This window comes from Schistocerca cancellata, chromosome 2 (assembly GCF_023864275.1).
Source record: "Schistocerca cancellata isolate TAMUIC-IGC-003103 chromosome 2, iqSchCanc2.1, whole genome shotgun sequence".
Taxonomy (NCBI): Eukaryota; Metazoa; Arthropoda; class Insecta; order Orthoptera; family Acrididae; genus Schistocerca; species Schistocerca cancellata.
Genome location: NC_064627.1, coordinates 1,039,081,638 through 1,039,106,234, shown reverse-complemented (window position 1 = coordinate 1,039,106,234; position 24,597 = coordinate 1,039,081,638). Strand labels below are relative to the sequence as shown.

The 24,597-nt window shown below is 42.0% G+C and overlaps 1 protein-coding gene across 5 annotated transcripts in view; it reads right to left on the bottom strand.

Moving 5' to 3' along the window:
* LOC126163014 (cryptochrome-1) overlaps positions 1-23,362 on the bottom strand; it is a 122,577-nt gene extending 99,215 nt beyond the window's left edge. For 4 of the 5 annotated variants that reach the window (XM_049919881.1, XM_049919882.1, XM_049919880.1 and 1 more), the window contains exons 1-4: positions 23,237-23,362; positions 22,931-23,147; positions 22,669-22,812; positions 98-270 (exon numbers count right to left, since the gene is read on the bottom strand). In XM_049919881.1, coding sequence (XP_049775838.1) covers positions 98-270; positions 22,669-22,810 — 315 coding nt within the window. In that variant the 5' untranslated portion in view covers positions 22,811-22,812; positions 22,931-23,147; positions 23,237-23,362. Of the gene's footprint in view, positions 1-97; positions 271-22,668; positions 22,813-22,894; positions 23,148-23,236 lie in introns of those variants that run through there. The other variant, XM_049919879.1, reaches the window with a different exon arrangement.
* Positions 23,363-24,597: the final 1,235 nt, after the last annotated feature.

Here is a 24,597-nt window from a genome sequence, read left to right as displayed (position 1 = left end):
ACACTTTTAATGCTACCATTACTACAGCCTAAAGTGAATGCAAGACTATATCACAGAAGAACTTCAAGGAAAAGAAAAGGTGCTGAGCCATACATACCTGTTCAAAACAAAGTTTATAAAGACCTAGCTCTTCTTGCAAGCCTTTAAACACAGAGACTGGGTTGTTGTGAAAGACATACAATCGTCCACCAACTGCTCTAAGCTGCCTGTCAATATCTTTGAGGGATTCGATCAGAAACCTCATTCTGTTGAAACCTACATTTTTTGTGCCTGGAAAATACTTTTTACATTACTATCACACAAAAATAATTCAATGCTCACACAAAGTATGATATCAGACTTTATCCTACTACACAATTCTTTTTTTTTTTTTTAGAATTATTCTAAGATTCAATTATTTTAGAAAAATGAACAATCCAAATGCAAAAGAGAAAAAAAGATCTACTTATCTAACAGAATCAGGACAACAAGCACAGACTACTGTTTAGTAAATTATTGTCCTTCACAACAAAAGGTTTCTTCGTCTGAAAAAAGATGAGACTTGGAGAAAGTGAGATTTAACAGGAATTGATTAGCAACATCAGTGTAAAACAAATGTGAAGCAATACCAAAAGGAAAGAAAATTTGTTCCCTTGACCTAAATAGTTTCCCTAATTAATTCCTAATTAATTACAGTTCTTTCAGACCTTTACTCTTTATTGATACTGAGAGTATCTGCACACACCTTAACATAGCAGATAGGGTTTACTTTTTGCATAATGAAATGCTGAATAAACTTTTAGTGTACCATCACTAGCACTATACAAATTATCATGAACACAAGATCAGTCAATACTATGGCCGCCAAAAAAAAAAAGGTAAGTTTATAAACTCGATTCATTCTTTGCCGCATATCATAAATAAACTTTGCAACTGCAGTTACCAATGAGACATTAGTTACTTAATTAGTCATTTAGTTAGTTACGTGTTAAACAGATCATAGTCATGACAAATGTTACGATATGTAACATGTCAATTGAATAAACACACGACACACATTAAATAAATAAAAAAATGTGTGTCTGCACATTGGCCATTTACAAGTTATCTTCCATGTAAATGATTAATTATTGCTACTTAAGTACACTTCTGTGGAGCAGAAATTGTTAAGGAGAAATATCTTCAGTGTACATTTGAAAACACTTCTATCACAGATCGGACATTTTATTTCCATTTGTAGATTGTCAACTACTCGTAGTTTTAATTGCATATTTCACAACTTCCTGTGCCAAAGCTAGATTCATTTGAAGGATAATGTCAATCATTTCTCCTCCCAGTACTGTACTTGTGAATATCTATGTTCTTCCCAAACTAAAAATACCTGGTCAGCCAGCGTAAGCTCCAATTCAAGAACCCGCTGACATCAACTGCCACTGCCAGACTGCCTGTAATATATCTAGTTTACTACATTTTTCAAGTACTTAAAACAATAACATTAAGTTATGTTTATCACTGTTGTAACCCTATAATGTAAGCACACACAATTAAACAACTTGCAAATACGAGTGCCTCCATGGCTGGCCGTGGGAGGTCGCCTCACATCTGGAAAGGTGGTGCAGCAAGTGCTGTTTCGTGTGTACAACAGGCCAATGTAAACCGATTGTGCGAGCCCTCAGCCTTGGTCCTGTTTACTTACTTACTGTTTGTTCAATAATGAGACTGCATGATGATGTGTTCTATAGTTACGAGACTTTGCACTGTTCTATACTTCATTAAGTGTTATGTGAACCTCTTCATGTGGAAGCAGAATAAAACTTGGTTGGTGTTACTTATAATGTGTCTGTACAACGTTAAAACAACTTCGCATCAAGTGCAGTATTCTACTCCATTTGTTTCATTTTTTGGTTCGAGATACAACCAACATATCAGTGGAACAAATTCTTAAACTCTTGTTGAATAAAGTGAGCTCTCACTGACCATGCTCTCTATGTGGCACTAAGCAATTTGGCAGCATCACTGACGTGCCAGGTTCCACAGTCCTTTCCTCTGTATGATGATTCTACAGAAGATGGGGACACACACGAAAAACACCGTCAGCAAAATTTTCAAACTTTTGGAGCCACTGACCCAAATTTGTGCAAGGCTTTATTTTTGCCATGAATTTCTCCTCATGTTTATCACCTTTTGTCCCCGCTAGCTCCTCTTCAGGAGCCTGCCAGTCTCTCTTTTGACAGACTGTGTCAGTTGCTCTTTAATTATCATTGCAAATGTACTCATGTTACAGCTGCTCAGGCTGAGTAGCCATTTGTGCTTCCTCTCCCCCTCAACTGCCATTGGTTAGCTCACAGGTAGATTACGATGTTGCAGCCATGCAACAGCCTTCATGCCACACAGGGCAGTGTCGTGATAAGCAGCAGCAGCAGTCAGCATCTCAACAGCGGTCGCATGCTCCTCTTCTGTTGAGCCCTTTTTGATTTGTTCAATATGAGTGGGCTATGTGCCCAAAGCATTGGGCGATGTGAACCATTGTATTAATTTAAAAAAAAAAAAACACATATTGCATCTATGTGCAACCTCCTTCACCAGACATGAACATGAATGTGAACAGTGAACAGTGTTTCTGAAGTGACAGTAACACCAAACAAATTCTACATTGAAGTACATGTGATGGACAAGATGTTAGAACTGCAAGTGGACATAGGTCCAGCATTCACTTTGTTAAATTCTCAAACCTGTGTCGATCTTGGATTAATGGTGTTGTCCACTCTATCTTGCCAGATGATGACAAATACCAACATTGGGGCAATTTTCTATTTACGTAGTGTACAAAACACTTGTTTAGCCTTTGATTTTTCTAGTGCTGGGTGATGCCAATACTGAAAAATTATTTAGTTAGACACCTTCAAAATTTTTGGGCTCTCTATTTCCAATGAAGTGTACGTGGTATCAGGCAGGTTCCATACTAACAACTGGACACACTCTGCTTGGAATATTCCTTCATGTTTTTGGAAGATTTAGGGTGTGCTACTGACTTCAAAGCTCACATTACAATAAAACCAATGGCACAACCTCATTTTTTTTTCATACTATCCAGTCCCATTAGCTTTACAGGAGCAAGTCAAATTGGTACCACATCGACTCACGTCTTTGGGTGTTACCACACCCGTCTCCTCTAGTGAATGGTCTACACCTTTCGTAGTTGTCACAAAACTAATGGCAGCCTTCAGCTCTGTGCTGATTTTAAAGTGCCTGTAAATTCACAGTCAACTATTGATACTTGTCTCTTACCACATCAGAATGTAACCTTAGCACAACTTTTCAGGGGCCAACATTTTCCCAGAATAGACCCATCAGAAGCATACTTACAACTGCCTTGGATGACGATTCAAAATCAAACCCTTCAGGTTATATCAATACCAGCACCTGCCATTCGGTGTGGCTAGCACCTCGCCCTTTTCCAATGATTTTTGGAGCAACTCACTGCCTTGGTGCTGGAGTGCATTAACTACCTGGATGATACTGTGTCTCAGGTTCCTCAACAGATTAACATTTGTGGAACCTTTGCGCCTTATTCACGGTACTACAAGCCAACGGTTAGAAATGTAATTTGGACAAATCACAATTTCTTCAGCTGTCTATCATCTATCTTGGTTTTGAAGTTTCGTATGCTGGCATCAAGCCTTTACACCAGCACGTCGGTGCCATTACAGCTTTGCTGCGTCCTATCAACGTAAAAGGATTGTAAGCCTTTCTTGGAATCATACTGAACTACAATGAATTTCTTCCTGATGCATACACACTGGCCCACTCATTTCAAGTTCTCTTACATAACGGTGTTCCTTTTCACTGGCTGCCCACCTGTGAGTGTGCTTTTAACCTATTAAGGTCAAAATTACATTTGACACCTTGCTTGGTTATCTTCCAACCAGTCCAACATCTTGTTTTGGCCACGAACACTTCCCAGTACGGCCTTGGGGCTGCTTTCATGCACAAATATATGGACAGTTTCGATCGTCCTATTGCATATGCTTCCAAGACTCTGAATCAGGCACAACAGTGTTGCTCACAGATAAAAAAACAAGCCTTCACTGTTGTATAAATGCTCAAAAAATTTCATGTTTTCCTTCATGGTTCTAAGTTTCATTTGATTACTGGTCATAAACCTCTGGTTTCTCTTTTCAGTCCTTCATCATCTTTATCAGGCAAAGCGACCCATCGCCTGCAAATACTAGGCTCTTTTTTTTTTGTCATCCTATAACTACACGATTCATTTCTGACCCATAGCACAACACTCTAATGCAGATGCTCATTCTCGATTGCAGACTGGCCCAAATCCAGTATTTAATCAGGATGAACAGTTGTATCTGCATTTAGACATCAAAGCCAAAAACAATTGTGTCTGGTTTTCCCACTACCAGTTCACCAGTTCTTGGATTTTTGCGACTGTCACGGCCGATCCTGTCTTACATTAGGTTGTTCAATTTGTCCATGTACGGCCAGATAAACCACCGAGCTGAGCATTGGATTATTATGCTCTCCGCCATTGCCTCTCACTTTCTGATGATGTGTTACTGTTGGGTACTGAAGAGTTGGTGTCCAGGGTTGTGATCCTGTCCACATTGCAGTGGGATGTCATGCGCCTCCTCCATCTGGACCATTGGGGCATCTCTCGTACAAAATTGCTGGCCTGCCACCACGTGTTTTGGCCAGGTATTGACAATGAGAACATGCACATTGTGAAAGCCTGCCCACAGTGCACTGGCCTGCCTCCCACTGCCCCTGGGAGTGTATTCATGCTCATTTTGCGGGTGTGTTCCTTAATTCCAATCTCTTGTAGTAGTTGACATTTTCTCAAAACTTCCATATGTGGTTCGTTGCCTGTCAACATCCATGGCAGCTACAGTCACAGCCCCCCCCCCCCCCCCCCCCACCGCCTCAAAAATTTTTTTCCTTAGAAGGATAGCCGAATACGCTTGCAATGGACTTCGGCTCACAGTTTATGTCACAAGATTTTCAAAATTTTTGTATAAATGGTTGCATGTGACATGTTACGACTCCTCCCTTTCATACACAGTCCAATGGAGAGGCAGAGAGACGGGTCCGTACATTCAAAACCCACATGCAAAAATATATTACTCAACCTTCTACCAACGAAACCCTCAATATTTTCTTAAGTTCATATAGGCGGACCCTAGTCGGTCACCGTAGCACTGTGGAGCTATTTCACAGCCGCCAGCTCTGTACACTGCTTCATTTGGTTTCGCTGATGCCTGGCCACCCACCAGCACCTGCCTCTCAAGAAATTCCATCTGCGCTCTGCCGTCTGGGCCCGCGGATTTGCGAAGGGCCCTAAGGGGGTACCAGCAGTCGTCCACCACTGGGCTTTGTGTCACAACACCTTGACCAGCTCTGTCCATGTGTGACTGACAATGCAGCAGAGAGCTCTTCGACCCGCAGCCACCTCCACAATCTGCACTGGTCCTCGCAGTGCAGTCCACACCTCCTCCAGGCTCCTGTGGTGCGGTCCACACCACCTCCGGGCTCCTGCGGTGCGGTCCACACCACCTCCAGGCTCCTGCGGTGCGGTCCACACCTCCTTTGGGTTCCTGCGGTGTGGGTCATGCCTCCTCCGGCTCCTGTGGTGCGGTCCACACCTCCTCTGGGTTCCTGCGGTGTGGGTCATGCCTCCTCCGGCTCCTGTGGTGTGGTCAACACCTGCTCTGGGTTCCTGCGGTGTGGGTCATGCCTCCTCCGGCTCCTGTGGTGCGGTCCACACCTCCTCTGGGTTCCTGCGGTGTGGGTCATGCCTCCTCCGGCTCCTGTGGTGCGGTCCACACCTCCTCTGGGTTCCTGCGGTGTGGGTCATGCCTCCTCCGGCTCCTGTGGTGCGGTCCACACCTCCTCTGGGTTCCTGCGGTGTGGGTCATGCCTCCTCCGGCTCCTGTGGTGCGGTCAACACCTCCTCTGGGTTCCTGCGGTGTGGGTCATGCCTCCTCCGGCTCCTGTGGTGCGGTCCACACCTCCTCTGGGTTCCTGCGGTGTGGGTCATGCCTCCTCCGGCTCCTGTGGTGCGGTCCACACCTCCTCTGGGTTCCTGCGGTGTGGGTCATGCCTCCTCCGGCTCCTGTGGTGCGGTCCACACCTCCTCTGGGTTCCTGCGGTGTGGGTCATGCCTCCTCCGGCTCCTGTGGTGCGGTCCACACCTCCTCTGGGTTCCTGCGGTGTGGGTCATGCCTCCTCCGGCTCCTGTGGTGCGGTCCACACCTCCTCTGGGTTCCTGCGGTGTGGGTCATGCCTCCTCCGGCTCCTGTGGTGCGGTCCACACCTCCTCTGGGTTCCTGCGGTGTGGGTCATGCCTCCTCCGGCTCCTGTGGTGTGGTCAACACCTGCTCTGGGTTCCTGCGGTGTGGGTCATGCCTCCTCCGGCTCCTGTGGTGCGGTCCACACCTCCTCTGGGTTCCTGCGGTGTGGGTCATGCCTCCTCCGGCTCCTGTGGTGCGGTCCACACCTCCTCTGGGTTCCTGCGGTGTGGGTCATGCCTCCTCCGGCTCCTGTGGTGCGGTCAACACCTCCTCTGGGTTCCTGCGGTGTGGGTCATGCCTCCTCCGGCTCCTGTGGTGCGGTCCACACCTCCTCTGGGTTCCTGCGGTGTGGGTCATGCCTCCTCCGGCTCCTGTGGTGCAGTCCACACCTCCTCTGGGTTCCTGCGGTGTGGGTCATGCCTCCTCCGGCTCCTGTGGTGCGGTCCACACCTCCTCTGGGTTCCTGCGGTGTGGGTCATGCCTCCTCCGGCTCCTGTGGTGCGGTCCACACCTCCTCTGGGTTCCTGCGGTGTGGGTCATGCCTCCTCCGGCTCCTGTGGTGCGGTCCACACCTCCTCCGGCTCCTGCGGTGCGGTCCATGCCTCCTCCGGCTCCTGCGGTGCAGTCCACACCTCCTCTGGCTCCTGTTTTCTCTGCTGCTTCTATCACCAAGTGCTTCCTGTGTGTGGACCTGGGTACAGCACTATCATCACAAGTGCTCCCTTATGGCCTCTGTCAGGGGAGTGGGCGCCACACCTGCCCACATACACACCGAAAGACCATATTCTCCTGTGCCAGCACAACTCCTGCTGCAGCAGTCATTACCTATTGACTGCTCCAGCAGTCATCACCTATTGATGAAGATATGGACATCTTCACAACAAACACTTTTCCCCAAGGGCGAAGGATTGTCTTAACCCCACAGTGCGAGTGTGCACAATAAAACAACAAGTGTTACAAGTGCCTCCATGACCAGCACAGAGAGGTTGCCAACCTGTACATACAGCAAGGCAAGTACTGTGCCGCATGCACAAATACCCAATATAAGCCTGGTGTGCCGGGCCCTCGGCCTCACTATTTTTACTTACTTGTTGTATGCTCACTTACAAGACTGTACATTGATGTATTATGTAGTTATGACACTTCGTACCATTTTAATCTGCATTCAGTGTTACTGGTGAATCTCTTCATGTGTAAGCAAATGAAGAACTTGGTTGATGTCACTTCTGATATTGTGACTGTAAAATGTTACAAGAATCATATTAGCTGATTTAATTTACTATGTCATTAAAGCAAGCGTGGTTCCTCACCAGTGAGTATGTCATGTCTTAGGTGAGAAATGACCTGCCCGTATGGACTGCCTACTCGCATGCACAAAACACAAAAAAAAGCTCCCTTGTTTTCTTTGGACTTCAGGAACTACAATTACAGTTTATAACGCAGCAAATTTTAATACTTCTTAAAGTTGGTGAAAACTTAGGCTGTTCTTGCCTTCACAGGAAACAAATAACTCAATAATTCTCATCATTCGCTCACTACATCCTGAATAATAACACTCATTTTTTTGTTAACACATTTTTATGGATTGTGTCACTCAAAATGTCAATAGGGGTGCCTGTAGAACAGGTAGCTACACCACACGTCACTGCTGTTGTTTAGTCGGCAGGTATTTTTCTATCTATTTAATTGTAGTTTCATTCTGATGACTATTTTTTTTATAAATCTGTATTACTATTGCACTTAAAGAGAAGTACATGGAGCTATGAAATCTATGTGACAAAAAGAAAAATGCATGCAAATTTTTCCCGTACTGAAGGCAAAGGGGAGGGGGTGAGGGAGGAAGGACAATATGGACAGTAACCTTTAATCTGATAATACGGTAATGGCAAAGTCATTAGAGATAAGCAAAAGTTTGGACCGGCAAGAGGACAGAGAAGGAAATCAGTCATGCTTTTGAATGAATCATCCTGGCATACACCTTTAGTAATTTGAGGAAATCGTGGAAAACCTAAATCTGGATAGTTGTCAGGGACTAGAACCGATGTCCTGCTGAGTGCAGCATCTTACCACTGCATCACCTGGCTCAGTGATGATACTGTAAACTGTGCAAAGTCTTGACATTGGAAAGACAATACAGCCCTTGCAATGCACAGAAAAATATTACAACCATAGAAAGAAATAAGAGCCAGCAAAAGAGAGCCAGTCTAGGCTGCAAACATTTTCTACAAGGACAACAAAACAAAAGAAGAAATTAAAACAACTAATAAGCTCTCATTAAAAAGGAAAACAGAGCAGGATGGGGTAGAATGGAACAGTGGATATGGTGAAAGTGCATTTGCAGTGTCTGCTGTTACTGTGTTTTGTGCCAATGTTGGTAACAACTAGCATGATGAGTAATGGAACTGAGCAAAACGAAATGTGAATTGGTTGTCAGTTGCCATCACAATGCGTGTTTTTAATTTCCTGTGGTTTATAAATAAAGCTACCTGGGATTTTTTTTTCTATCAGGTTGAAGAATTTAACCACACTGTCATAATTTTCCTCAAAATATAAGACATACAATAACTAATGTATATCCCAGGCTACACTACATTTCTACCTATTGCAGCAATCCTATTTTTGTGTTGAGATTCACTGACTCTGCCAACTCACAAGCAAACTGTCACATTCCAGACTAACTTAGGTCTTGGGCTACAGGTCACACTGTGAGCACATCTAGTCCCCTTCCCCCATTAACATCAGTTGACATCACAAACTTACAACCACACTGCGAATTGCAACCTAACCTTGGTGTTGAGCTATGCTACAGCCCAGTCTGACAGCACCTCTTTCTCTTCCACCCACAAGCAAATTGTCACATTCTATCATAATCTAGATCTTACACTTCTCTACAGGTCAAAATGTCAATACATTTCCCCCCCCCCCCCCTCCATATTCATTGGCTGTGTTGTTGTTGTTGTTGTAGCCTTCAGTCCTGAGACTGGTTTGATGCAGCTCTCCATGCTACTCTATCCTGTGCAAGCTTCTTCATCCCCCAGTACCTACTGCAGCCTACATCCTTCTGAATCTGCTTAGTGTATTCATCTCTTGGTCTCCCTCTACGATTTTTACCCTCCACACTGCCCTCCAATACTAAATTGGTGAACCCTCGATGTCTCAGAACATGTCCTACCAACCGATCCCTTCTTCTACTCAAGTTGTGCCACAAGGTCCTCTTCTCCCCAATTCTATTCAATACCTCCTCATTAGTTATGTGATCTACCCATCTAATCTTCAGCATTCTTCTGTAGCACCACATTTCAAAAGCTTCTATTCTCTTCTTGTCCAAACTATTTATCGTCCGTGTTTCACTTCCATACATCCATACAAATACTTTCAGAAACGACTTCCTGACACTTAAATCTACACTCGATGTTAACAAATTTTTCTTCTTCAGAAAAGCTTTCCTTGCCATTGCCAGTCTACATTTTATATCCTCTCTACTTCGACCATCATCAGTTCTTTTGCTCCCCAAATAGCAAAACTCCTTTACTACTTTAAGTGTTTCATTTCCTAATCTAATTCCCTCAGCATCACCCGACTTAATTCGACTACATTCCATTATCCTCGTTTTGCTTTTGTTGATGTTCATCTTATACCCTCCTTTCAAGACATTGTCCATTCAGTTCAACTGCTCTTCCAAGTCTTTTGCTCTCTCTGACAGAATTACAATGTCATCGGCGAACCTCAAAGTTTTTATTTCTTCTCCATGGATTTTAATTCCTACTCCAAACTTTTCTTTTGTTTCCTTTATTGCTTGCTCATTATACAGATTGAATAACATCGGGGATAGGCTACAACCCTGTCTCACTCCCTTCCCAACCACTGCTTCCCTTTCATACCCCTCGACTCTTATAACTGCCATCTGGTTTTTGTACAAATTGTAAATAGCCTTTCGCTCCCTGTATTTTACCCCTGCCACCTTCAGAATTTGAAAGAGAGTATTCTAGTCAACATTGTCAAAAGCTTTCTCTAAGTCTACAAATGCTAGAAACGTAGGTTTGCCTTTCTTTAATCTAGCTTCTAAGATAAGCCGTACGGTCATTATTGCCTCACGTGTTCCAATATTTCTACGGAATCCAAACTGATCTTCCCCGAGGTCGGCTTCTACTAGTTTTTCCATTCGTCTGTAAAGAATTCGTGTTAGTATTTTGCAGCTGTGACTTATTATACTGATAGATCGGTAATTTTCACATCTGTCAACACCTGCTTTCTTTGGGATTGGGATTATTATATTCTTCTTGAAGTCTGAGGGCATTTCGCCTGTCTCATACATCTTGCTCACCAGATGATAGAGTTTTGTCAGGACTGGCTCTCCCAAGGCGGTCAGTAGTTCTAATGGAATGTTGTCTACTCTGGGGGCCTTGTTTCGACTCAGGCCTTTCAGTGCTCTGTCGAACTCTTCACGCAGTATCATATGTCCCATTTCATCTTCGTCTACATCCTCTTCCATTTCCATAATATTGTCCTCAAGTACATTGCCCTTGTATAGACCCTCTATATACTCCTTCCACGTTTCTGCTTTCCCTTCTTTGCTTAGAATTGAGCTCTTGATATTCATACAAGTGGTTCTCTTTTCTCCAAAGGTCTCTTTAATTTTCCTGTAGGCAGTATCTATCATACCCCTAGTGAGATAAGCCTCTACATCCTTACATTTAACCTCTAGCCATCCCTGCTTAGCCATTTTGCACTTCCTGTCGATCTCATTTTTGAGACGTTTGTATTCCTTTTTGCCTGCTTCATTTATTGCATTTTTATATTTTCTCCTTTCATCAATTAAATTCAATGTTTCTTCAGTTACCCAAGGATTTCTATTAGCCCTCGTCGTTTTACCTACTTGATCCTCTGCTGCCTTCACTATTTCATCCCTCAAAGCTACCCATTCTTCTTCTACTGTATTTCTTTCTCCCATTCCTGCCATTTGTTCCCTTACGCTCTCCCTGAGACTCTGTACAACCTGTGGTTTAGTCAGTTTATCCAGCTACCAACACATCTCCTTAAATTTCCACTTTTTTGCAGTTTCTTCATTTTTAATCTACATTTCATAACCAATAGATTGTGGTCAGAGTCCACATCTGCCCCTGGAAATGTCTTACAATTTAAAACCTGGTTCCTAAATCTCTGTCTTACCATTATATAATCTATCTGAAATCTGTCAGTATCTCCAGGCTTCTTCCATGTATACAACCTTCTTTTATGATTCTTGAACCAAGTGTTAGCTATGATTAAGTTGTGCTCTGTGCAAAATTCTACCAGGCGGCTTCCTCTTTCATTTCTTAGCCCCAATCCATATTCACCTACTACGTTTCATTCTCTCCCTTTTCCCACTACCGATTTCCAGTCACCAATGACTATTAAATTTTCGTCTCCCTTCACTATCTGAATAATTTCTTTCATTTCATCATACATTTCTTCAATTTCTTCGTCATCTGCAGAGCTAGTTGGCATATAAACTTGTACTACTTTAGTAGGCGTGGGCTTCGTGTCTATCTTGGCCACAATAATGCGTTCACTATGCTGTTTGTAGTAGCTTACCCGCATTCCTATTTTTTTATTCATTATGTAAACCTACTCCGGCATTACCCCTATTTGACTTTGTATTTATAACCCTGTATTCGCCTGACCAAAAGTCTTGTTCCTCCTGCCACCCAACTTCACTAACTCCCACTATATCTAACTTTAACCTATCCATTTCCCTTTTTAAATTTTCTAACCTACCTGCCCAATTAAAGGACCTGACATTCCACACTCCGATCTGTAGAACACCAGTTTTCTTTCTCCTGATAACGACGTCCTCTTGAGTAGTCCCCACCCGGAGATCCGAATGGGGGACTATTTTACCTCCGGAATATTTTACCCAAGAGGACGCCATCATTTATGCATACAGTAAAGCTGCATGCCCTCGGGAAAAATTACGGCCGTAGTTTCGCCTTGCTTTCAGCCATTCGCAGTACCAGCACAGCAAGGCCGCTTTGGTTAATGTTACAAGGCCAGATCAGTCAATCATCCAGACTGTTGCCCCTGCAACTACTGAAAAGGCTGCTGCCCCTCTTCAGGAACCACATGTTTGTCTGGCCTCTCACCAGATACCCCTCCTTTGTGGTTGCACCTACGGTACGGCTATCTGTATCACTGAGGCACGCAAGCCTCCCCACCAACGGCAAGGTCCATGGTTCATGGGGGGGGGGGGATATATAATGTTGTCACATAATATTGTTTATCGTACACCCCCCCAACATTATGTAACCAGTGTCAATCACTGATCATTCTAATGATGATGTTTTAAGGATGTCAAAGACTGGGTCAAGGGATTTTAATAAAACTTTTTACTATTGCAATTGATTTGCATGTTCTTCACCTTTTACTCATGAAGAATGTTAGATCTCTTAATTGGGCAGGTAGATCAGAAAATTTAAAAAGGGAAAAGGAAAGGTTGAAATTAGATGTAGTAGGAATCAGAGAAATACATGCCAGGAAGGACAGGACTTCAAGTCTCATTAGTGAAGGGTTATCACCACAAAATCAACTACTGTCCGATCCATGAACGATGGCAGTTCACGCATGTCAAGGCATGGACGGGAACGGCGCTGTTGACAATTCCAAATGACAGTTGCAGTACATGCATGTGCATGCTTTCCACTTGAAGGAAGCTTATATCCTGCAAATTACGTCTCTTGCTAGGTTATGCAGAATTTTATCACTTACCACTACCATCAGCAATGACAACTTGCAACAAATGAAACAGAAATTCACTAAACAACTCACTAAGATCACATTTAATGCTCGCATTAGCTACAGAATTCACAGCAGAGCACTCAGAACACTATTGAACACTCACTGGCTGTCAGAGTATGCGTGATGCAGGTGCACGAAGCAAGCCTAAACTCGACCGCCATCGTTCGTGACTTCAACTATAGCAGTAAAGCAGGAGAACAACTGATCTTCAATAAGAAAATACAAATGCAGGTGGGGTAGTATAAAAACATAGTGAGCACATTGTCATAGCCAAGACAGACCCAAAGCCCGTACCCACCACAGTAGTGCAAGTTGATACGCCAACTAGCTCTGCAAATGACAAAGAAACTGGAAGAATGTCTGCCGAGGTAAAGGAAATTATTCAGATAGTTGGAGAGATGAAAATTTAATTATGATGGTTGACTGAAAATTAGTCATAGGAAAAGGAAGAGAAAGAAAAATAATAGAACATGAACTGGGGGAAAGGAATTACAGAGGAAGCAAGCTGGTAAAATGTTGCACAGAACATAATTTTATTATCACTACCACTTGGATCAATAATCACGAAAGAAGACTGTATACTGGAAGAGACCTGGGGAGATTGCAAGGTTTCACATTGATTTAATAATGGTAAACTAGATATTTCAGCGCCATATTTGACACACGCTACTGTTTACAGACAGCAGACTGAAAGTGAAGAAATTGTAAAAATGTAGGCAATTAAGGAGATGGGATCTGGATGAATTGAAGGAAACAGAGGTTGTTGAGAGTTTCAGAGGGAGCATCAGGCAACACTGGACTGAAATAGGTGAAAGAAATACAATAAAAGGCAAATGAGTGGCTTTGAGAGATGAAATTTGGAAGGCAACAATGGACAACATACGTAAAAAGGCAAGGCCTATTAGAAATCCCTGGATAACACAGGAAATATTCAATTTAACTGATGAAAGGAGGTGCAAGGTTGCTAAGCCGAAATGGCCAGTGGACAAATGGAAGGCTGTAGAAGCATGCATAACCAGGGGAAAGATAGATGTCACCTACAGCAAAATTAAAGAGACCTTTGGAGAAGCAGCTGGATGAATATCAAGAGTTCAGACAGAAAGCCAGTACTGCGTGAAGAAGGAAAAGCTGAAAGGTGGAAGGCATATAGAGGGCTATATATGGGGAAAAACTTGAGGACAACATAACGAAAAGGGAAGAAAAAGTAGGTGAAGATAAGACTGGAGACATGATACTGTGAGAAGAAGCTGACAAGAGCACTGAAAGACCTGTGGAAACAAGGCCCCTGGAACAATGTTCCCTCACAATTACTGACACCTTTGGGAAAGCCAGTCATGATAAAATTATTTCACCTGGTGTGCAAAATATATGAGATGGGCTAAATACCCTTAGTTTTCAAGAATAGTGCAATAACTCCAGTTCCAAAGAAGCCAGGAGTTGACAGGTGTGAATGCTACCAAACCATCAGTTTAATGTAATGGTTGCAAAATAATGACTCTATTTATTCACAGAAGAGTGGAAAAGCTGGTGGATTCCACCTTCAGGAGAAATGTAGAAACATGCACGGCAATACTGACCAAGTGACATATTTTAGAAGGCAGTGTGAAGAAAGACAAACCTATGTTTATAGCTATTGAGACTTAGAGAAGGCTCTTGACAATGTTGCCTGGACTACACTCTAAGAAATTCTAAAGGCAGTGAGGATAAAATACAGGAACTGAAGGGTTATTTACAGCTTTTACAGAAACCAGATTGGTATCATCAGTGTCAAATACCATGGAAGGGAAGGCATAGTTCAGAAGGGAATGAAACAGGGTGGTAGCTTACCCTTGACATTATTTGATCTGTACATTGAGAGAGCCTTAAAGGAAACCAAGAAGAAATTTGGAAAGGGAATTAAAGTTCATGGAGAAGAAATACAAACTAAGATTTGCCAACGACACTGTAATTTTCTTAAAGTGGGCAACGAATTTGGACAAACAGTTACACAGAAAGGATAGCGTCTTGAAAAGAGATCATCTGATCAACATCAACAAAAGTAAAACAAGGCTAATTAAAATTGAGTTAGGTGATACTGGGGGAGCTAGATTACGATATGAGAAATTACAAGCATTATTAGCTTAGTTTTGCTATTTTGGAAGTAAATTAACTGATGATGGCCAAAGTAGAGAGAATATAAAATGCAAATTGGCAACAGTAAGAAAAGCATTTCTGTAGGAGAAGAATTTGTTGAAATCTAATATACACGTCCAGTCACATTAATATAATTACCATCTATTTTTAATGTCAACCTGCAGTAATCACTCAAAGATCGCAGGTGGCAGCACTAGCAGTGGAGAGTATATAACGCATGTTGGGGGGCACGGAAAACACATTGTCATAATGCAGAAACAGAGGCTGGCTCGAGCAATCAAAGTGTGCACATCACTGCTACTGCACAGCGCACTACGACTCTTGTCGAGTCTCAATGTTTGGTGACACGGGAAGAAGGCACCAATGGCAAAACGTGCATTGGTAACCTCAGGCACCAGAGGAGACAGGTGTAGCCTCGCCTTCTCATGTGAAGGAAACCACTGAAAAAGACACCAAGACAGGCAAGCTGGAAACAACAGCACACTCTTCTATCACCACAGACTGGCCGCTCTCACCAGTCAAAGATGAAGAAAGCGCCAAAACAGAGTTGAGGGGCGACCAGCTGCCGCCCCCCTCCCCCCCCCCCCCCCCCCCCACCCACCTCGGTAGAAGAAGGCCTGCCGCAGGTGTTCACCCATTACTTTGGTAACATTCCACGGAAGAAAATGCACACCAATGTGATGCAGTTAGCCAAGGCAGGAAACAGCATCAGAGTAGTCAACCAAAGCCAAGCTCTCAAAGTCTGCATCAGAAACAGCAAGGAGTGAGAGCACATGGCCAGGGGCTTCAGAGAGCATGCAGTCAAGAAGCCAACTACCAATAAGAGCAGAAAACAACCGCTGATGCAACCTGAAGGTGCACATCTGAGGTCTACCTTCGCAGATTGAATGATGAGAGGCAGTCAACCTCTTTGACGAGCTGGGCTTCTGGTGGGGTACAGCTGACAAGAGGCCCACCTGGGCCTAGAAACTGATCAAGGACTTCGACAAATAACTGCAATGCTACCACTGCTGAACGCAAGTGAACACAATAGCAGACATTGCCCAAGGCATCCTAACACTGCCCCACATGTGCCAATTGCAATGGCCTCCTTGTGGCAAGCTGGTGCAGCTGCAGCAAGCACCAAGGTACCCCTGAGAAGAAACTACATCAAAGACACAGCTGCGGCAAGTGACCGTCAGACGGGGACAACAATGTGGTGCTGGAGAGGAGGCACCCAACACCCACTGAGAGTGGAAGTTAGAGACCTAACACTGCGTGCTGCAGTGCCAATCACCGAGACGTCTGTGTGGCTAGCCAACCCACTGTTGGCAGAAGTTGTGTTGGCTGCCATTTCACCAGTGAAGAAATAGGCACCACACTGAGCACCACCAAGATATTCACAGTTGCAGAACACGCTACAACCAATCACGAGAAGGCCGCAACCACACCGACACATGTTGAGACAGCCACACAAACTGAACAGCCTGCCACTGTTGTGGCCCCTGCAGTGATGCAGATGATGCAGGAGACTATGGGGGCAGCCATTCAAACCAAGCTGTTGGCCACCCAAACAATGTCAGATAACTACAGGACAAACTCTCAAATTATACAATCTGCCATTCCAAACATCATCAAATCCATGCTAGAAGTCAGACACGTAAAGCCCTGTGGTCCTTCTAAGATATAAAACACAGATGCGATAAATGAAAAACAATGCAGTCGTTGTGATAATGCGGAAATGGGCCGATCTATCTGACATCCTAAAGGGCATGACTGTTGGCTTTCTGGCCAAGGGTGGAAGCACTGCCAAAATGGCTAACTTTCTATGGGTTTGCATGCTGCCATGATTAAAGAACACCATGCATCACAAAATGGCAATATCCAAAACTGGCACAAAAGTGGGTGTGGTGCACCACGAGCCATAGCTGACATCTACATCCATACTGTGCAAACAACGGTGAGATGCATGGCAGACAGTTCCTCCCATTGTACCAGTTATTAGGGTTTCACCCTGCTCCATTCACCAATGGAGGGTGGGGAGAATGATTGTTTGAATGCCTATGTGCATGCAGTAATTATTCTAATCTTATCTTCAAGATCCCTGTGTGAGCAATACATAGGGGGTTGTAATATATCCCTAGAGTAATCATTAAAAGCTGGTTCTTGAAACTTTGTAAATAGACTTTCTCAGGACAGTTTACATCGGTCTTCAAGAGTCTGCCATTTCAGTTCCTTCAGTATCTCTGTGACACTCTCCCATTGATTAAATAAACATGTGACCATTTGTGCTGCCCCTCTCTGTATACGTTCAATATCCCCTATTACTCATGTCTGTTGTATGTCCCACACACTTGAACAATATTCTAGGATCTCTTTTGTAGACTGATTCCACTTCCCCAGTATTCTAACAATAAACTGATGTCTACCATCTGCTTTACACAGGACTGAACCTACATGACCACTCCATTTCATATCGCTACAAAGTGTTACAACCAGATATTTCTATGAGTTGGCCGATTCCAACAGTGAACTCATTGATATTGTTTAGGATACTACCTTCTTGTTTTGTGAAATGCACAATTTTACATTACTGAACATTAAGAGCAAGTTGTCAACTCTGTACCACTTTGAAATCTTATCAAGATCAGACTGAATATTCATGCAGCTTCTTTCAAATAGTACTTCATTGTAGATAAACACATTACGTGCAAAACGCCTGATTTTACCATTAATGTTGTCTGCAATGTCATTAATCTACAACATGAACAGCAAGGGTCCCAACACAACTCCCTGTGGCACACAGATACTTCTACATCTGATGATGACTCTCCATCCATGATAACATGCTGTGTCCTCCCTTACAAAAAATCCTCAATCCAGTCACAAATTTCATTTGATACCCCATACGATTGTACTTTTGATAATAAGCGAAGATGAGGCACTGAGGTAAATGCTTTTTGGAAATCCAGAAACACTGCATCTACCTGGTTGTCTTGATCAAAAGCTTTCAGTATGTCATGTGAGAAAAATGCAACTTGGGTTTCACATGATCAATGTTTTTGAAAACCATGATGGTTGGCATGTGTCATTCTGCTCAAGATATATCATTACATTTGAGCTCAGAATGTGTTCTAAGATTCTGCAAGAAATTAATGTCTAGGATATTGGATAGTAGTTTTGTAGATCACTTCCACTCTTCTTGTAGATGGATTTGGCCTGCGCCTTTTTCAAAGAACTGTGCACAGTTTTTTGTTCAAGAGATCAACGACAGATTATAGTTCGAAGAGGGGCTAACTCAGCTGTAAAATTCAGCATGGAATCTGACAGGGATTCCACCGGGCCCTGGAGCTTTGTTCAATTTTAACGATTTCAGCTGTTTGTCAACACCACACATACAAATACTTATTTCATTCATCTTTTCAGGGGTATGAGGATTAAATTGGGGCAATTCTCCTGGGTTTTCCTTTATAAAGAAGCATTTTAAAATGGCGTTAAGCTTTTCAGCTTTTGCTTTGCTACCATTTTTCCTGTCTCATTAGCTCGGGACTGGACACGAACTTTGATGCCACTAAGATCATCCTGCAGACATTTATTTAAGGATCTAGGGATATTCACAGTAGCTTCTCAGTATATATACTCTCTTATGAAATTTGTTATTAACAACCAAACCCAATTCAAAAGTAATAGCAGTGTGCATAACTACAATACTAGGAGAAAGGATGATCTTCACTATTCAAGATTAAATCTAACTTTGGCACAGAAAGGGGTGAATTATACTGGCACTAAAGTCTTTGGTCACTTACCAAATAATATCAAAAGTCTGACAGATAACCAACAAGTATTTAAGAAGAAATTAAAAGAGTTTCTGAATGACAACTCCTTCTACTCCATAGAGGAATTTTTAGATATAAATTAAAAAAAAAAAAAAATATTAAAAAAATATAAAAAAATAAAATAAAAAACACAAAAAAATGAAAGAGTTGTTATATTAACTTAAGTATGTTGTTAAATTAACTTAATTATGTCATGTATTGGAAAATTTGACTCGTTCCACATCATTACGAAATATCGTATTCATGATCCATGGAACTAGTATTAATCTAATCTAATCTAATCTAACAGCCTTTAAATACAACCAAAATTTCTTTGGATTTTGTGAAATGTCATTTGACAGTATTCCGCTAACGTAGTCATTGAAGGCACCATGCATTGTCCCCTTGACTGCCAAATGCGTTTCATTCAGCATCTCTCTATCTATAGCCCTGCACTTTGTTCTACACTTATTATGCAGTAATTTCTAATTCTTTAGAAGTTTCTTTGCACTGACTGTATACCATGGACGTTCCCTCCATTATGAACTGTTCTACTGGTTACATATCTTCCCATGCTTGGTCAACTATTCTTTTAAACTTGAGCCAGACTTCATCTACCTGTTCCTGACCTGTGCTGAAAGTTTCAAGTTCCTCATTGAAATATGACACTATTGATTTTTTATCTAGCTTACTGAATATATATAACTTTCTGATTGGTTTAGTTATTCTTTGTACTTTGGTAATCATTGTTGCCACAGCTGACTCATGGTCACTGATACCAGTTTCGATGCAGACTTCCTCAAAGAGGTCAGGTCTGTTTGTTGCCATTAGATCCAATAATTTTCATCATGAGTGGGGTCCCTAACTATCTGTTCTAGGTAATTTTCGGAGAAGGCATTTAGTAAAGTTTCATAGGATGTCTTATCATGCCCACTACTAACAAAACTGTAATTTTCCCAATTGATTGTTGGATGATTTAAGTCTCCACTGATGATCACTGGTGTGAACTGACTGCCCCTAGATGAATGAAGGGGCTATCAACAGAGTCTCCTGAATGACCTTTCAGCGAATGTTGCTCTCTTAAGTCCTCTGCAGCAGTCACCTGGTTCATGCACTCATGCTGAGTGCTGTGCATCAGCCACAAAGGCTGAAATTTGCATGCCAATACCACATCTGGCTACGCAGTGAGTGGCAACAGGTGGTCTTCTCAGATGAATCACACTTTACGCTAAATTGGACAGAGGCCATTGGCATTTACAGCCCTGCAACAATCATTGGAAGGATCCACACTGGAAGAGGGAGTATTATGGTCTGGGGAATGTTTTCATGGCATTCCCTGGGTGATCTTGTCATTCTGGAAGGTACAAAGGGCCAATACACTAATGCATCTATCCTTGGGGACCACGAACAATTCTACATGCATTTTGTTTGTCACACCAGCAGGACAATGCAATTATGTCACATAGCTCTCAGTGTATATTCGTGAATCGAATACCACGAGGAGGGTTTTTCATACTCCCCTGGTGACCAAACTCCCTGGATTCAAACCCAATCGAGAATCTGTGAGACCACTTCAATCCGGCTGTCTGTGCCATGGATCATCAACCAAGGAACCTAGTGCAGACGACTATGGCACTGGAGTTGGCATTACTCCATATTCCTGTCAGTACCTTCTAGAAACTCAGTGACTTTCTTTAAGCTTTTCAAAGTTAATGCTAAAAATATAAAATGAAATGCTGGAGATTAGGTGGGTAGATCGAACAACAAATGAGGAAGTGCTGAATCAAATTGAGGAGAAAAGAAATTTAGAAAAAAAAATCTGGAACACAGCTTGACTAAAAGAAGGGATCAGTAGATGGAAAACAGTCCCGAGACATCAAGGAATTGTTGATCTGGTAGTGGAAAGAAGTGCGAGGGTGGAAAGGGACATCAGGGGTAAAATACAACAATCAAGTTGAAATGGATGCAGGTAATGGTAGTTGTGTAGAGATGAAGAGGCTCACAAAGGACAGATTAGCATGGAGAATGGCACAAAACCAGTCTTTTGCTGAAGATAACAGCAGTAACAAAACCAACATCACCAAATTACAAGTGCAGCTCAGAATAATTAACTATTATCTACAATCCCTCTTAAAATCACAATGATGACTATGTGATAAACAAGTTCTGAAATGTCAGTGTTTCAATCATTTTGATTCCAAAATGCAAACAGCTTTCAGTCAAGGACTGTGTCACAAGCATTTCACATCATGTCACACTCATTTATGCAATAGATGTGCACATCACTGTTTTAAGGTACTGGAACAGTACTGTCATATTGCACACAGAATGGGATCAAAATATTTAGTTGTAGATGCCGTCATCACCAAACAAGAACTATTCATAATGTAAAAAGGAAGAGTTAGACATTTACATAAGGCTCTGTAACTTCACTGATTACAAATATGGAGTTCCAACCCACTAGCTGTGAACACAAGTCCTTCTTGTTAATCTTGGGTTTAACTTGTGTTTTCCTGTGTTCATGCCAAAACAGCTACAATGTTAGGGATTTTCATTAAGTATGAACAACTTACATTGCAATTCTTTATAATGCGCTGACAACATACATAAAGAGGTTGGAAACGGCTTTCAATGCAGAGATAAAAAATTTATTGTTATGTTTATGTGGTTTATGGGCGCTCAAAAGTGAGGTTATCAGTGCCCTCATTTCTTGCTAAACAGCATTTCTACAGTGTAACTGAATATGTTAGCTGGCAGAAATATTAAGCCCTCCTTTATTGTTGAGTACATTTTGTTCTGCTAACAGGTGTAGCATTTACGAATTGTGTGCATTTGCACACGAATGTTTCTGGTGTGGGTTTTCTGTTTTCTATATATACTTCAGATGCAGTGAAGTACACCTCCTCAGATAAAAGTATCAGCTGCAAGAATAGTTGTGATGGATATAGTGTTGACAGGTGTATCTGTGTTTATATTTTTCAGAAGCATAACATTACAAAGCTTATATTCTTCAGAAGTATAACATAACAAAGCTTTACATTCTAGTTATATCACTGATTATGTTTCTTGTGCATGATGTAAACTTCTTGTGGACTATCTTCTCAATTTTTTCTTTTCTTTCCAGATTGTACATAAGGTGAGATGGTTACAAAAAGATTAGGACAGGGCATCCGTCCATCTTGATTTGGGTTTTCCACGTTTTCCAAAGTTGCTAAGATGAATGCTGGGTCGGTTCCATTGATATAACCATGCACGACTTGCTGCTTAATCCTCTCCTAATCATATTCTACTCTATAACTTTTTATGCATATATTATTTCTGTATTTATCTAACTTGTCCTACAGGTCTATTGTTGTAATGAATGGTCAAAGTACAAATAAATAACATAATAAACTAAACTGATTAGTTTCTAATTATAACAGTAGACTGACTTAATGCAAATGCCTTTAATCTGAAAGAGTACGAAAATTATTTTGTCTCTAGGGAATGTATAATTAAACTAAATACCAAGACAACATTAGCTATAAAGTCACTTTCACATCAGCTAATTCTAAATCCCATTTTCAATCTGTGGATGGAAAAGGTGGGATACTATCGCTTTGACAGAGCAAATATAATTCTGAGTTCATTTAGTAATACAGCATGACATTGGTCCAACTTAGTTGTTTATGAAAATCTATGATTACCTGCGCTTTCTCCATCGAAGATGAATACTGCATAAAATTCTTCACTTTCTTTCAATGCTTCGTGCAAGGCTGGGTTGTCATGTAATCGCAAGCCATGCCGAAACCAATGAACTGTAACATTCCGTTTCACTCCTCCTGCCATAGCTGTTGAAACAATAGCAAAATGAATAATCGGCTAAAAAGTAAGAAGGAGCGAATTACAGCTAAGTGTCTGTCCGAGAAATACCTTATTTTATAGTCAAATACAGCATGTTGACATTACCTACGACAATGTATGGACTGCTGGTGTATGCAGGACTCTCAAGGCACTATACCCTGTGTCGGCTTTAACAGTTATATAAGTATGCAGCTGGTGATCAATACACTGGATGCTTCGTTTTTATTTTGAGTTCAATCACTGGCAACACTGTAATCATGGAATTATAATTCCGTTTCATATTCCAACAGCTGTACTTGCAGCGTAAGTGTTAAACAGCTGCCTGAAATGAACACCAAATGTTTTTGTATGAAGCTTAAGAGATGTTTGTTACACAACAATACACGCAACATTCTACATAAAAACATTTACTTTTGTCAAAACTGCAGTTGGCGTCACACATTGTCAAATTCGTTTTCGTGTTTAGAAAACGTACTTGTTTATCACGCTATAGTGCAACTGTAAATTGTTGGATCGGCTGCTACACAGGAAGAAAATCTTTGGAAGGCGTAAAAAAATTGTGGCTCTGCACAACAGACGTTCCATTCGTGGCATAAATTCGCTCGTTCTATGATTCTGAATCCGCGTGACTAGCAAAATTCTGCTCTTACCTGGTCAGGTGAACTCATGAGTAGAAATCTAATAGAACGGAATCAAGGTTATATTCGACAACATCTAAGCTTCAACAGAAGTACAATCGGCTCATTCGCAACAATGCGGGGTGGATCTACGCTCCGTAGCACTAATCTTATGCCTTCTCTAGGAGTGTGCTCCATGTTATATAGTGTCTCCATTTGCTGTATGCTCTGCGTTGTAGAGTGAATAGGATTCCTATGTTTAATGTTTCGATTTTTACTAGAAGTTTCTGTATCGACATACCGAATAAAAGCATGAAGCTAAAGTCTGCAGAGCCTCGACATTTCTTATAATACTCTTTCTTGGTCCTCAGAGTTTGTGAAAAATCAATTACATTGTTAGTGTCCTCTATTCTCTTGTAGTCGAGCAGATAATGGCGCTGCAGCCCCAATGCCTCTGCCATATTTGATGTTTTCTTCACTTGATACGCGTGATTAATGCCAATGAAAAATTTCGGCAATGGCTACAACCTTCCACCTGCTCTTAGCATATGATTATTTCTTGAAGATGATCTATTTTGTAAGAGGCTTTTACCCGAATTTACGTAACTATTGAATCCTTGTATAACATGGTCAATAAGTCTTACAAAATACTCGACAGCTTCTAAGTTAGAGCTTCTGGCTTCAGCGTGTTCAAACCAAGTCCTGTATATATTGAGCGTCTGAATGACGCAGTGAAACACAAATATTCTCGTTTGCATATACCTCAGCATCTCACAAACCACTGCATAGTGCATGGCTGAAGATGCATTGTACGGTAGCTCTACACTATTTCTTTTGTGTTATGAGTAAAAGATGACTATCTACACGCTTTATAAACAATTTCCCTTACAGATGCCTGACAGGAACTGTGCAACAAACCCCATTCGTCTTCCCTACATAGTACAGAATTTACTCAATTATTATTTATCACAGCAGCTTTTAGTATAAACCCTTAAATATTTATATGGTGTGGCTCTGAGCACTATGGGACTTAACATCTGTGGTCATCAGTCCCCTAGAACTGAGAACTACTTAAACCTAACTAACCTAAGGACATCACACACATCCATGCCCGAGGCACGATTCGAACCTGTGACCGTAGCAGTCGCGCGGTTC